The sequence below is a fragment of the Gallinula chloropus genome, assembly GCF_964237585.1.
Source record: "Gallinula chloropus genome assembly, chromosome: 3".
NCBI lineage: Eukaryota > Metazoa > Chordata > Aves > Gruiformes > Rallidae > Gallinula > Gallinula chloropus.
Window position 1 is genome coordinate 89,586,541 of NC_140087.1, and position 15,198 is coordinate 89,601,738.

A 15,198-nucleotide genomic window follows, 5' to 3' on the forward strand; every position below is an offset into this window, starting at 1 on the left:
TGCTTTTGGAATTCTCTTCCCTCCAGCCTAATTATGATATATGAAGCATTTATGACTATTCAAGAAAATTACCCCACACACACACTTCCTGAGCTAAAAAGCCCCAAACTTTGCAAACACTTATATGTATATGCAATGAGGATATCAGTTTTTACTTAGATGAGGAAATAATTTGGAAGTTTTGACTTAGAGCATATAGTTATAAAGATATGGCTGCTTGCAATTAGGAACCACAAGCTTGGCCTAATCCCACCTATTTTGCTAGACAACCTGCAGTGATTGCAGGACTTACTTGCCTGTCTGCTTTTTATAGTGTATTTTAAATCTATTTTCTCTCAGGACATGTAAATGAATTATCAGATGTTGAAACATCATGGGTAGACAGACGTGTCAGGTTTCAGCTGTGTGTTACACACACTTCTGTATAATCTATTTCAGACCTTCAAGAAATGAAGAATAGCACATTCGTAGGCAGAACCCCTCAAAAAAAGTTTTATTACAGTTTCCAAACTGCCTTGAGACCACTAAAACACAGCTAACTAAGTGCTTCAACAGTTATGAAAAAGGAGCCGAATAAAATCCCCAGCTGAAAGAGACATTTAGTTGATTCAAGGCAGGAATAACCTCTGAATTAGCTATCATCACACTCGGTGATGAAGTCATGGAGCTCCCTCCTGGCTCCTGTCTGTGCGGAGGCACGGATCTTCACTGCACTTCCCTGATCAAATTAACCCCAACTAGGTTAAAGCAGCATGTGCTTACCGTGATTGGAAAGGGTTCAGCAATAAAAGGCACATTATTGTGAGACGAGACTTTCCAGTTAGTCATGCAGATCTGTCATCATCTTGGACAGCTTTCAAGTCTAGAGGTTTCAACCTGGTCCTGTGGGTGGGGACTGGGGATAAGGGAACAAAGTGAAAACCATGGTTCATCTTTTTTGTATTTCATGAATACACCCCCGCAATCCTTTAATCCATGCGTATCATTTCCTTCTCCCTTCCCCCCCCACCCCCCACTCCCATCACTGCAGATTCATTCATGTTGTTGTGATCCGAAAGGGCAGAAATGAAGACAGCGCTGTGCTCGGCAGTCGCTGCTCTGTGTGCAGCCGCCCTCCTCTCCTCCATCGAGGCTGAAGGTAACCTTCCACTCCCTGTCCCCCTTGCCCCCAGTGCCCCACTGACCAGCAAACCTCCCAACCAGCCTTGAGCTACCGGCTCTCTCCCTCTCTGTTTTTGAATGTAACTACTTCACCGTCTCTCTTTCTCTCCTTCAGAGAAACGCCTCTTCTTCCTTGCCTATCTCCTTCTGTGCTCTGTTTCGCCCGGCTAGTCAGCCGGACCGTAGCTCCCTCTCTCTGTCTCTCTGGTGTGCTGTCCACACCGCCCCACAGACAAGATGCTGCCCAGCTGGCATGGTCACCTGTGTGCAGTGCCCTGAGGAGCCCGCTGCCATTGCTGCGGCCTGGCTTGGGCCTGTGGCGCTGACTGACCGAGAACGGCTGGGCCTTGTGCTGTAGAGTCTCCTTTAGTTAAGTTGGGAGGAAATGAAAAATCTACCACCGACAACCCACAGCTTTGAAATAAAATGCTCCAACAGAGTCTGTCTCTCTGCGCCTGTGTGTTTTGTCTGGGCTGGACCCCTCGCCATCACCCTGCCGACCTACCGGCACACCAGCTTCCCCGGCTTGGCGGGGCGACCCCCGGCTGAGCTCTGGGGTGGCTGGACCCCTCTCTCAGGGAACCTTCAGCCTGCGTGTTGGGTCTGCCCTGGGGGATGCCTCCAGATGCTGCTGCCGCCATGACATATATCTTGGGCGCTACTGGGCCTGGACCAGGCCTTGCTGTGGTGGCTGGAGCCCAAGGCTCTGGTATGCGTGTGGCGCCGTCACCCCTAAAGAAGCTTTTTTTCTACTCCTCCTCCCTTCTCCTTCTCTTTGCAGGGCCCTAGAGTGGTCTTGCTGGAAACTGAGGTCCCTGTAAGCCTGTGGCAGTGCTCTGCCGCCAGCTGCAGGAAAGAAGAACTGGGGAGACCCATCATGGCCTCCACACTTACTACAGTGCAGCTCAAATTGGCCAGTCCCTGGCGCATTTGCTGAATGGCAAGGTGAACAGGAAGTGTTCCATCTCCTTCTGTGTGAGCTGCACAGCTTTGGTCATAGTAATGGTATTTCTGCCAGCAGTGTCTGCCAGGTGAAATAGAGATGCTTAACGTCTTGCACTGAAATGGCTTGATCTGACCTCTGGGATCTGACTCCATCATAGGGTGAACCAAGCTGCTGGGTGTGAAGTCCCCTGGATTTTCTGGAAAAAAGCAACCAACCAACCAGAAGCCATTATCTGATAATTCTTCCCCCTCTTCCTTTTCTGTATTAAGCTGAGACAAATTCTCTGATTGAGGACTGCCACAAGATCTTGTGTTTGGACCTGGTCACCTTGGCTGATGGCTACTAAGAGCACAGAAATTCCTCTGGGGTATGCGCCTCCCCACCCCCAGCAGCAATGCTGGGGCATGCAGATATAAAGTACACTAGCTTTCTGGAAAAAGACGACATTTCTGCCAGTAGTGCAACATCTGGTCACCCTAGGAGAGAATCAGCCTGCTGCCTCCCTCTTGTTCTGCGTTGTTGTTGGCTGAGGAACCAGATAAGGTCATTTGAAGTCATTTCAGAGTTGAATTTGAAATGCAGGACTGTCATGCCAGAGAAAGCAGAGAAAGTGTACAGTTTTGATGCCTGTGACATGGGGGTTGGAGCTCTACGATCCTTGGGGTCCCTTCCAACCCATGCCATTCTATGATTCTATGATGATTTTATGAAGAAGGGAGCTGGATGTGTTGGTGTGCTCTTCCCCATCTTAGGAGGGAGGTCACTCAGAGCTGGAGTAATGTTGTTGTCCTGCACCACTGATTATGTATATGTAGTAGGTTATTTTGAAATAGAAGTGAAGGTGTTTTATTTAGCTACAGTGTGGACTAAACCAGGCATACTTTGAGTACTGTTAATGAAAGCTACAAAAATGTGTTTGGAGAAGCACACAGTTATTTTATAATAGCAAAACTAGGTGCACTGCCATTCAAGTTGGCCAAGCTTGTTTAGATCTCATGTTGAAGGATGCACTGTTGTTAAGCAAATGAGTGGAGAAGGGCTGATCTTGTGAGTCATATAGTGCTCCTGGACACAACTTACATTACATTACTCTGCATTCATAAATATGTACAAAATAAAATACCTAGCTTACAGTGATGATGTTTCTAATAGAAACTTTTCCTAGCTCCAGAGTTTTCAAGTAAGAGCAAAAATGTGTCTTGAATAGGGAGTGCAGGGAGAAATAGCAGTGCTGAAAATGGAAGTTCAAAGCCAAGAGTAACTTAGGACTTGCTCTGGTGGGAACAGCTTTCATAGATTTTTTTGCAGTGTGTTTCTTGGTTTTTACTATACTGGCTATCCTTCTGCACACATTTAATTTTGTGCTTCAGGTTTACATCATCTTGTAAATTGCATGTTGGATCTTATTTACTTTAGTTCTGGTGTCATTACAACTTAAGTCCCGCTGCTGGAGTGACTTCCTCCTGCAGACATTTGTATTGCGGTGTATTTTTCCATTTTCAAATCACACTGTGGCAAAGTTTAACTTTTCTTTTCCTGAAGTGTGGGTAGACACTTGATGGGATGAAAAAGTGGGGGGAGAGGGCCATTTGATGTGGTCAAGATTGTTGATATGGAGTGGAAAGATGTAGTGAAGAGGGAAGGAAAAGCTCAGTTCTATTTTTTTGCCTTCTTCAGTTTTCATTTGTCATTTTCCCTTGGGAGTGGATCTGGTGTTTATCTGATACTGCTATTCATAAATTCCTGAATCTTGCAAGATGAAACTGGTTCTTCATCAACATCAGAGCTTCTCTACAAGTCCTTCATGAGAGCTGTTCTCTGTTGCTGTTGGCAAGACAGTGAGTTGCAGTAATGGTGTTAGTGCTTTTCTACAGAGATTCAGCGATGCAGGGGTTTGGACATTCACTGTAGCAGTGAGGAGGAGGAGGTAAAACTAACATATAGTCTAAATGCACTCATGGCATTTCACTGAGGAAGTTGTTTGTTTACCCTGGACAAGGAAGCAAATCTGTTTTCGTGCTCAGCATTTTTGCTCTTTTACAGTGAAATTCTTCTTGTTTTATTTTGCAAGCCTTCTGACGTCTCTCTCTCAGCTTGGACTTGCTTGTGATGCTATATTTTATGCTCTGTTTAAGTTGTTTCTTGCCTTTTTAGTCCAGCAGTACTCCCATGCATTCCCTGTGTGCTTGTGTCAAGATTTCTTTCTGTCACAGTATTTTTTCTATGATTAGATTGTAGAATCATAGATATTTCTGTCTATGATTATAAAGAACCAGGGGAAATCTGTGACCTATTACTAGGTAAGATTTTTTTCCCCATTATTTAAGTCACAGTTAAGCCAAGTAGATTAATATGGAAATAACCTTCTAGTTATAATCTGAAGGTACTGTTGTGACAATGTCATGGCTTGTGTAGTGTGGAGAGTTTCCTAATAGAGAGCGGTTTGCAAAGGCACAGGAAAGGAAAGACGAAATCATTGGAATGACAAAATCATTGGTTCTGCGTGACCTTACTGAGCATGTGAAGGTGCCGAATTTTTAGTCTTCAGGAGCTGGTTCAGACCTAGAAAAGGATGGAGGTAGGGGAGGATGACATCACTGAACCAAGCATGGGACCTTTATGTAGTGCAGAAAAAGGTTTGTCTGATGAAAGATCTGTCTCCAGGACATGTAATACAGTAAGAGGCAAATAATTGCAGCACAGCAGTTATGGAGGGTTAGAAAGTTTCTCATGTAATAAAACTTTTGTTGAGTACATTCATTTTCATTGACTGCATTATTTGGAGATGATCTGAAACTTTTAAAGTTAACTTATTCAGCTTTGAAACTGGTTGGTGGGAGCAACTTATTCAGCTTTGAAACTGGTTGGTGGGAGCATTATTTTGTCACCTTTTGACATCTGATTTCTATCTTTTGAGAAACCAGCTCTTGATTTCCAAGTTCCTAAAGACCGAACCATGTAGATTGACATGTGAAATTGAAATCTATATATACACGAAGGTGTTTATAACTCCCTGCTTTTCCTACTGCTAATTGGAAGCAAAGTGTGCATGTGTGTGTACATACACAAAGTGTATATACATACACATATACATATATATGCACAAAACCATGTAAAATTTGATAAATATTCATGCGTGGACTGTGTGTGTGTGTGTGTGTGTGAAATTATGTTTATTTACATACATCTTTATATGATGTACAGGTATATGTGTTTAAATGAATCTGTTTTACAGAAGACACTTATGAGCTCTCTGTCTTGTATTTTGAAGAAATTTCATCTACACGTAGAAAATAAACAGATGCAAACACACAGGTGGGAATATTTTTGTGTTGTGATCGGCAGTGAATGTCTAACAAAGCTGAGAAGCTGCTGCTGACTGCATTGCTAGGCTGTAGCTCATTCTTTCTCCCATTCAAGTGGCAACATCACTTCAAAGCAGCTTGATTCAGGCTGTAATCTGCTTAGTTGTGTGAAATCCATGCCATATATGAAGAAAACATTAAATGAGTAGTTTTGGCCTCTTCCAGCCTCAGCAGGGTTAGCAAGGCTGGGCTGCTGCATCAGCTTCCATGGCCTGTACGTTATTTTATCATGGGATAGCATGTTATTTCACATGCTAATTATAACGAATCTTTTTCAGTGATGGAATTGCATATTGTGTTTCACACAAGGATTGTGGATGGCAGCTACTTCAAGTTGTATCAGTTTTAAGTCTTGTCCTAGATTTAAATTTCTTGCTACTCTGATTATATTTTACTTCTATGTTAAGATATAGGATCCTCTTGCAGTCACATTGTGTTATCTGTTAAAAGCTGTAGACTTTTGCATAGGAGGTTTGTATTACCTGTTAAGTGATACAAGCAAGTTAAGTGATACATAGCCTGAGAACGATACCTTACTCTATATTTTTTGTTTCAGAAAATATACTGTTATACTATTACTATATATAACACAAAGGGTGGCAAGGGATTACGTATATTATGTCTGATTTTTCTTTTTTTCCCTTTGTGGTGCATGAGATAGGATATATAATTGCTAACACTGTGTAAACATTATTGCCATAGAGTTATTTTTTTACTAGGCTGGAAACCTGTAGGGGAATAATATATTTCTGTACATCAACAGTGGCATCACTGTATTAAGGCAATACTATAATACTGTCACATACGATGATCAGGATACAGTACCTTGACAAGTCAGTGAGGTGTTTGGCATGGATTTTGATACATGTGGGGATAGTCCAGTCAGCAGTGTCACTACACTGTCAGCATATGTGCAGCTTCACTTATGCTTGAGTAAAATTCTGCTTACATGTAAGCCTTTGTGAGAGGAGTTTTGAGGTTTGTGCCTGTAATGGGACAAACTCCCACCACAATCAGGGGTATTTAATTCCTAGAAGTCTGATCTGATTCTGTATTGCAGCCCTATTATTTTTCCAATGGTGAATTCCTCTCTTGAAGTGGAATTTTCATGAGGTGGAGTAACACTTGCCCTGTGTGGTTATTGCAGTAAGGTTTTTATCATCTAAACATTTTGTTGTACTTCAGATCAACTTACTGCTCTCAGTTGTATGACCATGGTTTGGTCTTTGCCCCACGGCCAGTTTCACATGGGTGAAATCCGACCCTTGTGAAGGTCCATGGGTGTTTTGGAGGTTCTGTTTGAGTATCAAAAGCTCACAGACCATCTGGAAGACATTTTTAAGACATTGGATCCAAACTGGCTTTTTTTTTTTGCTCAAGCAAGGTTCCCTTTTTGGATTTCAGTGGGAGAAATATTCAGTGCTCAAGTTTGATAGGCCAGCCCCAGGCTGAGAGTGAATGGATTTAAAGTGCAGCAGCGAAGCCCAGGATTAGGTGTTGGGAATAACTACCTTGGTAATGGGAGTGTGACATTGGAGTAGCTTCTGTGGGAAGTCTTGCCCACAGTGGAGGTCTTTAAGAATGATCTGGGGAAACATGTTGTGAATGACATGGGGTGGCTGATCATGTCTCAGCCGGGGAATGGATGAGGGGACTTTGTGAGATCCCCTGCAGTGCTATTGTTCTAAAACGCTATGGACACCTGGATGAACGCATACATCACATGTATCGATGTACTTATTCTTGTTACTTGTGAAGATCCGCATCTGAATTCTCATAAAGTGGATTAAGATCCTCTGAAGTATTAAAGACTTTTCCTCACAGTCAGTTTTTTCAGTTTATCTGGAATCCGGTCAGTTGGATATCAACAAGTTGGGCTGCTGCTGTCCTTCAGCAGTTAAAGCCTAAAGCCTCTGCTGCAACATGCCAATTTACTTGCAAGGTTGGTGGTGCTATTTTTTCCATGTACTGAATTATTTTAAAAAGCATGCTCAGGTCAGTTGTCTCTGCCTTTGCATTAAATTTGTCCTGAGCCATTGCTACTGAGACAATATTTTATAATGATATTCTTATCACCTAAATGTTTTTTACTATTAACACATGTTGCATGATTTTGATACTAAGTAACTACCTTGCTGTCTCTAGCATCGTGATATTCATAAACGGAATGATGAGTAAACTGTGCATGAAGGTTAATGGTCTAATCTCACTGCCTGTGTATGGACAACAGGAAAAATAACATTTACTTCAGTACTAGTGTATCTGTTGTATCAGTATTACAAAGCCATATTATCCTATGGTTGGAAATGACAGTAAATTAAAGCTAGAAACTTGCCTACGCAATTGGTCACTATAGTTTTGGAGCTCAATATCACTTACTGCAATTGGGCAATGTCTTTTCATAAGTATATATTTTAGCATTTATTTCTTTATCAGGTCTCTAAATTATGTTTGAAACCATAAGAAAATCATACAGATGATGTAGATCTTCCACGAAACAGAGAAGATCTGTTAAAAATACCAGCAAAACAGTCTTACAGTAGTTAAGGAAAGTATGGCTGAATCTCATCTTACTTTGTAGAACTTTTAAAATAATAATATATAATACACCTACCATGCACTGACAGTGAGTCAGTAAAATACTGCATGAATAAGCATGACAATATTGCAGAGAGAATATCATTATAAAATATTTATGAAACGTCTTTGTGTAATGAACCTTGTACATGGAGGCTTTCATCCATTGTGGGAAGCTAAAAAAGTAATAATCAACATTTCATTTACATATGCATGATGCTGCAAAATAGCGTATGTAAACTCTTTCTGTACTGTTCAGTTACTTCTGTCATCAGCTCCTACAAGTTTTATTTGCAGTCATTTGTTCAGATCACTGGTGCCCTCTTTGCTGTTTTCTATAAATTCTGTAAAATAAATGTCCATAAATATACTTTGATGTTGTCTTTTCATAATTAACCATTGTGCTGTTTGGAACCATACTGGCATTTTAACATAAAATGCCACTACTAGTATGGGTACACCTGCTGCAAAGGGAACATGAAAAAGATAGTTTACACCTTTGAAATTGAACAGCAATCTGGTGTAAACAGGTAGAATTTTATTTTTGTACACTTTTGCATCAGCTCAAATATTTTAGCAAATTGCAAACTTTACTAACCCCATTTATTATCCCCTTAGTTCCTGAGTCCTTTGCAGCCATATGCAAAGTATGTCACTTTAGTGGCTTCTAGGAACAAAGGGGTGGATCCCTCTGTATTTTGAAATAAAATGATACATCAGTATATCGTTATTACTGATATACATTTTACATGTATATTCATATCTAGAACCTAGGTAAATTGTTTTACTGAACATTAAATGCCCAATATTTTTTTTTCTCTGCCAAGTTTCTAGATTCAGTGAAATTGATAAGAAATATAAATATGCAGAGATTATATTAAGAAGCTGATCAATTCTCTGATGTATAATTAAGAAGAGTATTGTGTTCTCAGTGTCCCAAATGATCTCATGATATTGTAAGCAGGTTGTGAATTGGCATGCTTGTACGGATTGCACCCAGCATGTAAAAAAATTTCCTTTAATTGTTATGTGAAATGTTTGCATATGTGGTGATTATCTGTGAACTCATTGTACATGTATCCAAATGTGTTTTCTATTGTGCTTGATTTTGCTGGCCATTCTTGAATGTCTTGGCAACTCAAGAAACATATGTTCTGTGCTGTCCTCTGTAATGCGTATACTCTTTGATGTTTTCTCATATTTTGTCAGCTTTTATTTTACTCTTTTTCCAACAACATATCTTTATATTTGTTGGAAACAAATTTATGCAAAGACAATTTTAGTAAGCTTTGCTCAATGTTATTTTATTTATTCATTTGCCAAAGCTTGTTCAAACTTTTAAACATCCACCTGGTATAAATCTTTTGCAGTTAATCCACCGTCAGACTTGAATTTTACAATTATAGATGAAAATAATGTTCAAATGTCATGGAAAAGGCCACCAGATGCAATAGTGGGTTACAGGATAACTGTGGTTCCAACAAATGGTGAGTTGTGTAAAATTTTGTTATGCCATTAAAGTTTTGGAAAACTTGGTTCTATTTTCACTTACATCTAACTTAGCTATGAGAGTAGGTATTTTCCTGAAGGTTGTGATTAAGACTGGGTAGCAGCAAAGGGCATATAGGATGGAGCAGTGATTGTTCTAAGTTATAGTTTTCTTACCATAGCTTTTACCCTTTGGGGACTGCAAGCATAAAGTTTTCAATGCCTTTTCTTTGCAAGGAACAAAAAGAAGGTAGGGTCATCACTCTGCTCCTCTACTACGCTTTTACCTTAAAGTTAGCAAATTCTATTGTACTTCATTAAAGTACTCCCAGGGGGAATATTGCATGTGTCAGGTAATGATGCAGTGATGGCATATAACTTCCTGATAGTGGCTGTGTAAGATACCCATTATTCTATTTCGCTTTGAGAAATAATCAGTGTTACAGTGATACTGAATCAGAACTGGACCACGATGTGATATATGATAGTACATTTTGTATGTGCACTGTAAGTTTCAAATTTCCTGGAATTTATTAAACACTTCAGTAATTTTGTACACTATTGAAAACAGGTTAGCTTGAAGGAAGCGTATTGTTCTAAAATTATAATTGGATTTTAGATAATTCTCTGTTGCTTTTTTTATTTTTAATGACCAACTTGTCATCGATATTACTGGATTTAAAGGCTGCATTAACTGTTTTATATATTTATTGCAGATGGGCCTACTAAAGAATTTACTCTTTCACCTAGCACTACCCAAACTGTCTTATCAGATCTTATACCTGACATAGAATATGTTGTATCAATAGCATCATATGATGAAAGAGAGGAGAGTCTACCTGTTTTTGGCCAACTGACAAGTAAGTGCCTGTAATATAATTAGAAAACGAAGAAAGATAAGTGAGTGGTCATCCACTGAACTTGGCTTTTTTCCAGTTTCTCAAGAAAATGGGCACATGCCTAAACTCTGATCAGAGGTAGCTGACTGAACAGCCTGTTTCCATGAAGTGTAATTCCCGGTAGAAATGGAGATAACTTGCATGGGATAAGAGGAGACTAACATGGATGTATTGTGACAACCCCTATCCCAATCTCTCAGTTCTTTTGAATTAAACCTGCTTCCCTATTGACCTCAGTAACAAATTAATCTGACCAGTTTCTTATGTGGGGGGGGGGGAAGAAGGTAACTATCTTCATCAATCAATACAATGTGATTCAAATGCCTATATGCATAATAAACTGTAATTTATTTATTATAATTTATCTATAATAAATAAACCACAAATCTAATTTTAAAAATGTTAAGTGCAGCAGATTGTCTTCTGTGACATATTTTGTCACATCTTAGGCTTCCCAAATAACTATAGGAAAATGGGTTCCCCTATGTGGTAAAGAGGGGTAATATTGGTATTTCATCCAGAGGTTAATTTTCAGGAAATTACTGTACAAGATGTAAAAATACAGAAGATTCTTAATTATTTACATTTTCTGTATTTCATGTTGCCCTGAATGCTTGTTGTAAAATCTAGAAGTACAGCTGAAGTTTTCATAATTTGCATTTATGTTTTCTTGTTCTGAGGCTTGTCGGATTTGTGCCTCTAAGTCTGTACAAGTTTTCCTTTGATGTTTACAGATTTAACCTGATTTTCTCCATTAATTCTTTCTGTGTTGTGTTTTGTGCAGTTCAGACAGGTGGTCCAGGAATACCAGATGAAAAGAAGGTCGAGGCTCAAATACAAAGTAAGGCCTTTTGTCTTTCAATTTATCTGACATTTTAGAGATAAGTGAGGTCTAGCTCCAGGGCCCCATGAAGTTAAACTGTGTTCCTGTGCTACCTAGCAATAGAGTTAGCTTGAAAATGTGTCCAGAGTTAAAAAAACTTGGGATGGGACTGGGATGGAAGAAATTTATAGGTGCATTGAAACCATAAGGTGCAAACTTGCTACTGAAACTAGGAATTTCATGCAAGTAACCTGAGCAAATCCATAGGTATTAGTCTTATTAGCCAAAGACATGGCGCTGTGGATAAAAGAAGAATCTGTGCAGTTATTATGGGGAGATAAAGATGCAAAGCAGAAGTGATAACAAAATGAAGTGTTCCTATAACATAAAACTGTTGCAAAAAGTTTTGTATGTGAGTTTTAACAGATCATGTGGAAAAGCATGAGAGGTGTCTCAAACCTGAGTGTCTAGGTGACAGTTCCCTTTTGGTAATGGCAGCTAGAAGGCTTATACAGGTGTTCACTTACATGACTAATGCTTCCCCAAGTAAGATATTCCAGATGATAATATGAATTTATTTAATATCTGCTTGTTTTCACTTTTGCATACTGTCAGACATTTCTCAGTGATATGTAAGAATGCAATTGCTTATTTGCTAACAGGTTTTTCTTTTGTGTGTGTGTTCCAGGATGCTCCATAAGTGCAATGACAGATTTAGTTTTCCTGGTAGATGGTTCATGGAGTGTAGGGAGAAATAACTTCAGATATATTTTGGACTTCATGGTTGCTCTTGTATCAGCTTTTGACATTGGGGAAGAGAAGACAAGAGTTGGAGTTGTTCAGTACAGTTCAGATACAAGAACAGAGTTCAATTTAAATCAGTATTTCAGAAGAAGTGATCTTATTGATGCAATTAAAAGGATACCGTACAAAGGTGGCAACACAATGACAGGTACAGAATATGTGTTTATTTAGCATTTCTTCTTATAATTCAAATGTGCTTTAAATTCTAGTTCATTCAAGCCTAATAAAACACAACTTGTGGTGGTGTTTTTAGGTGAGGCTATTGATTACCTGGTTCAAAATACCTTCACTGAGTCTGCTGGAGCAAGAAAAGGCTTTCCCAAAGTAGCAATTGTCATTACGGATGGAAAAGCTCAAGATGAAGTTGAAATTCCTGCAAGAGAGCTTCGCAATATAGGAGTTGAAGTTTTTTCTTTGGGTATGTTGAGATTTTTCACTGATTGAAAGATATAGTGTTCCTAAAGACGTGATATGTTTTACGGATTCTGTGTTTCAGCAATTTCACCGTGCCACTCTTTCCATGTCTTTGCCTTCAAACGGGTTGTTTGCACCCCCAGATTAGAACGTACCGGTTGTGTTAATTTGATAGTAGTTTTCTTGCTCCTACATGTAGATTAAGGCAACTGACTGCCGCAGTTTTAACATTGGCCTTTCTGAAGATACCACCTTTCTTTTTCTCAGGTTAAAAATGGAGTTTGTCACCTTATTGTATTAATTTGTAGTTTGATTGTTGAGAATTATAGAACACAGAACTGAATTAAACTCAGCTTTACCCCAGGATGTTCTGGTACGTTATGAATACATTCACAGGTGTCTGTATTTTATGGCCACTTCACACAGTTCTGTCTATTGCAACTTCTAGGAATCAAAGCAGCTGATGCAAAGGAACTCAAGCTAATTGCATCTCAGCCTTCACTGAAGCATGTGTTCAATGTGGCTAATTTTGATGGGATTGTGGATATACAGAATGAAATTATCTTGCAAGTCTGTTCTGGTGTTGACGAACAACTAGGTGAACTGGTTAGCGGAGAAGAAGGTGAGATACTTTATATAAGGGTATTTATTGACTTCAGTTTATTCTAATGCATATTTAAGGGGCTATTTCTACCTCCTTTGCTTTATTTCTGGAGCTTGATCTGTTGCCTCATTTAGGAAGTGTGGAAAACAAGCTTTTTGCTTTTAAATGCAGGAGACCATTTAAAAGCAAATGCTTTGTGCATTTAAATGCAGGAGAGCAGAACATGTGACACAGTATATTTGGAATAGCTCTATTATTCTGCAGTTTCAGAGGCAACACAAAGATGTGCACTTGCCGGAATTTCATAGAGTCGATTTGGACACAGGCATAACTTCTATGGAAAAATGTACTAAGGGGAAAAAAACCCTTGGTGAAGGGGCAGAAAATGTTGTAGGATAAGAACCAAGGAATGGAAACTGAAGAATGCTGAGAAAGCACAGATCTCAAGTTCTATCATTGCAGCTTTCTGTCTCTGTAAGATTCTAAATAACTAGTTCTTTGACCAAAATGACAGCAGAGATGACTCCACTGTCATAGTGCACTGCTCAGGTCTGTATTTATTTACACTCTCTACTGTGTTTCTGTGGGTGAGGTTTTCACTTCGACTTGAAACAGTATTAGGCATGGCAACTTACATCATGGAGCTTCTACTAGTTGTGGTTAGAGGACCACAAATGCATTGTGCCTCCCTCTCACTGATGCCTTGTTTGGACTCTCCTGTAATTTGCTTGTGTTTATGAAAAAAAAAGAAAAAAAAAAGCATCTTTTACTAAAGATTAAGTAAACATGAATAAAAGTATACCAGAAATAAAAATGTGGAAGACATTCTGTTTATAATTGTAATAATGCTTTGGGTTTGCTTTTGATTTCTTTCAGTGGTGGAACCTCCTACAAATCTGGTGGCCACTCAGATCTCCTCAAAATCTATTAGAATCACCTGGGATCCATCCACAAGCCACATAACTGGGTATCGGCTGCAGTTCATTCCAATGATAGCTGGTGGAAAACAGCAAGTACTGAGTGTGGGTCCTCAGACTACTGCTCTGAATGTTAAAGATCTTTCTCCAGACACAGAGTATCAAATTAATGTTTATGCAATGAAAGGACTGACCCCCAGTGAGCCAATAACCATAATGGAAAAAACACAACAAGTAAAAGTTCAAGTGGGTGAGTTAGGAATTACTATGCTATTGTCACATGTTTATTTTCACATTTCTCTTTGCCATGTAAACCTCTGACACTTATTTTAATATTGTACCCTTATTATTTAAAAAAACAGCTTTACTTAGAATGGTTTATTTTCTTTATAATTAACTGAGTATGATACATGAACTGCAGATGGAATTGTAATGCCGTGGCTATTGAATATCTGTTTATAGTGGTGATTCTTTTTCTTTACAGAGTGCTCACGTGGTGTGGATGTAAAAGCTGATGTTGTGTTTTTAGTGGATGGTTCCTACAGCATTGGTATCGCCAATTTTGTTAAAGTAAGAGCCTTTTTGGAAGTGTTAGTTAAAAGCTTTGAGATATCGCCTCGAAAAGTACAGATAAGTCTTGTCCAGTACAGCAGAGATCCCCATATGGAGTTTTCTTTGAACAGATACAACAGAGTGGAAGACATAATTCAGGCTATTAACACCTTTCCCTACAGAGGTGGATCTACCAACACAGGCAAAGCGATGACATATGTGAGAGAGAAAGTATTTGTTACCAGCAAAGGATCACGACCAAATGTGCCCCGAGTCATGATTCTTATTACTGATGGAAAATCGTCAGATGCTTTTAAAGAACCCGCAATAAAGCTGAGGGAGGCAGATGTAGAAATATTTGCAGTTGGTGTGAAGGACGCAGTGCGTACAGAGTTAGAAGCGATCGCGTCACCCCCCGCTGAGACCCATGTTTACACCGTGGAAGATTTTGACGCGTTTCAAAGAATATCGTTTGAACTTACACAGTCTGTCTGCCTGCGGATTGAACAGGAGCTGGAGGCCATCAAGAAAAAATGTAAGCAATTACTATTACTTAGAGAAATTTAGAAAATGCAGTGGAAAAACGATGTGAAATTAACGTTTTGTGCTTGGAGTTACCAAAAGAGTTGACATTGATGAAATTGTCTA

The 15,198-nt window shown here is 39.3% G+C and overlaps 1 protein-coding gene across 1 annotated transcript in view; it reads left to right on the plus strand.

Annotated features, from left to right (window-relative positions):
• Window positions 1–1,065: 1,065 nt before the first annotated feature.
• Window positions 1,066–15,198, plus strand: part of COL12A1 (collagen type XII alpha 1 chain) — a gene marked incomplete at both ends in the record, with an annotated part of 98,799 nt that continues 84,666 nt past the window's right edge. The window contains 9 exons of the mRNA XM_084262139.1: window positions 1,066–1,138; window positions 9,420–9,536; window positions 10,254–10,397; window positions 11,221–11,277; window positions 11,948–12,211; window positions 12,317–12,481; window positions 12,926–13,099; window positions 13,958–14,248; window positions 14,483–15,085. Of these exons, the coding sequence (XP_084118265.1) occupies window positions 1,066–1,138; window positions 9,420–9,536; window positions 10,254–10,397; window positions 11,221–11,277; window positions 11,948–12,211; window positions 12,317–12,481; window positions 12,926–13,099; window positions 13,958–14,248; window positions 14,483–15,085 (1,888 nt within the window). The remainder of the gene's footprint in view (window positions 1,139–9,419; window positions 9,537–10,253; window positions 10,398–11,220; window positions 11,278–11,947; window positions 12,212–12,316; window positions 12,482–12,925; window positions 13,100–13,957; window positions 14,249–14,482; window positions 15,086–15,198) is intronic.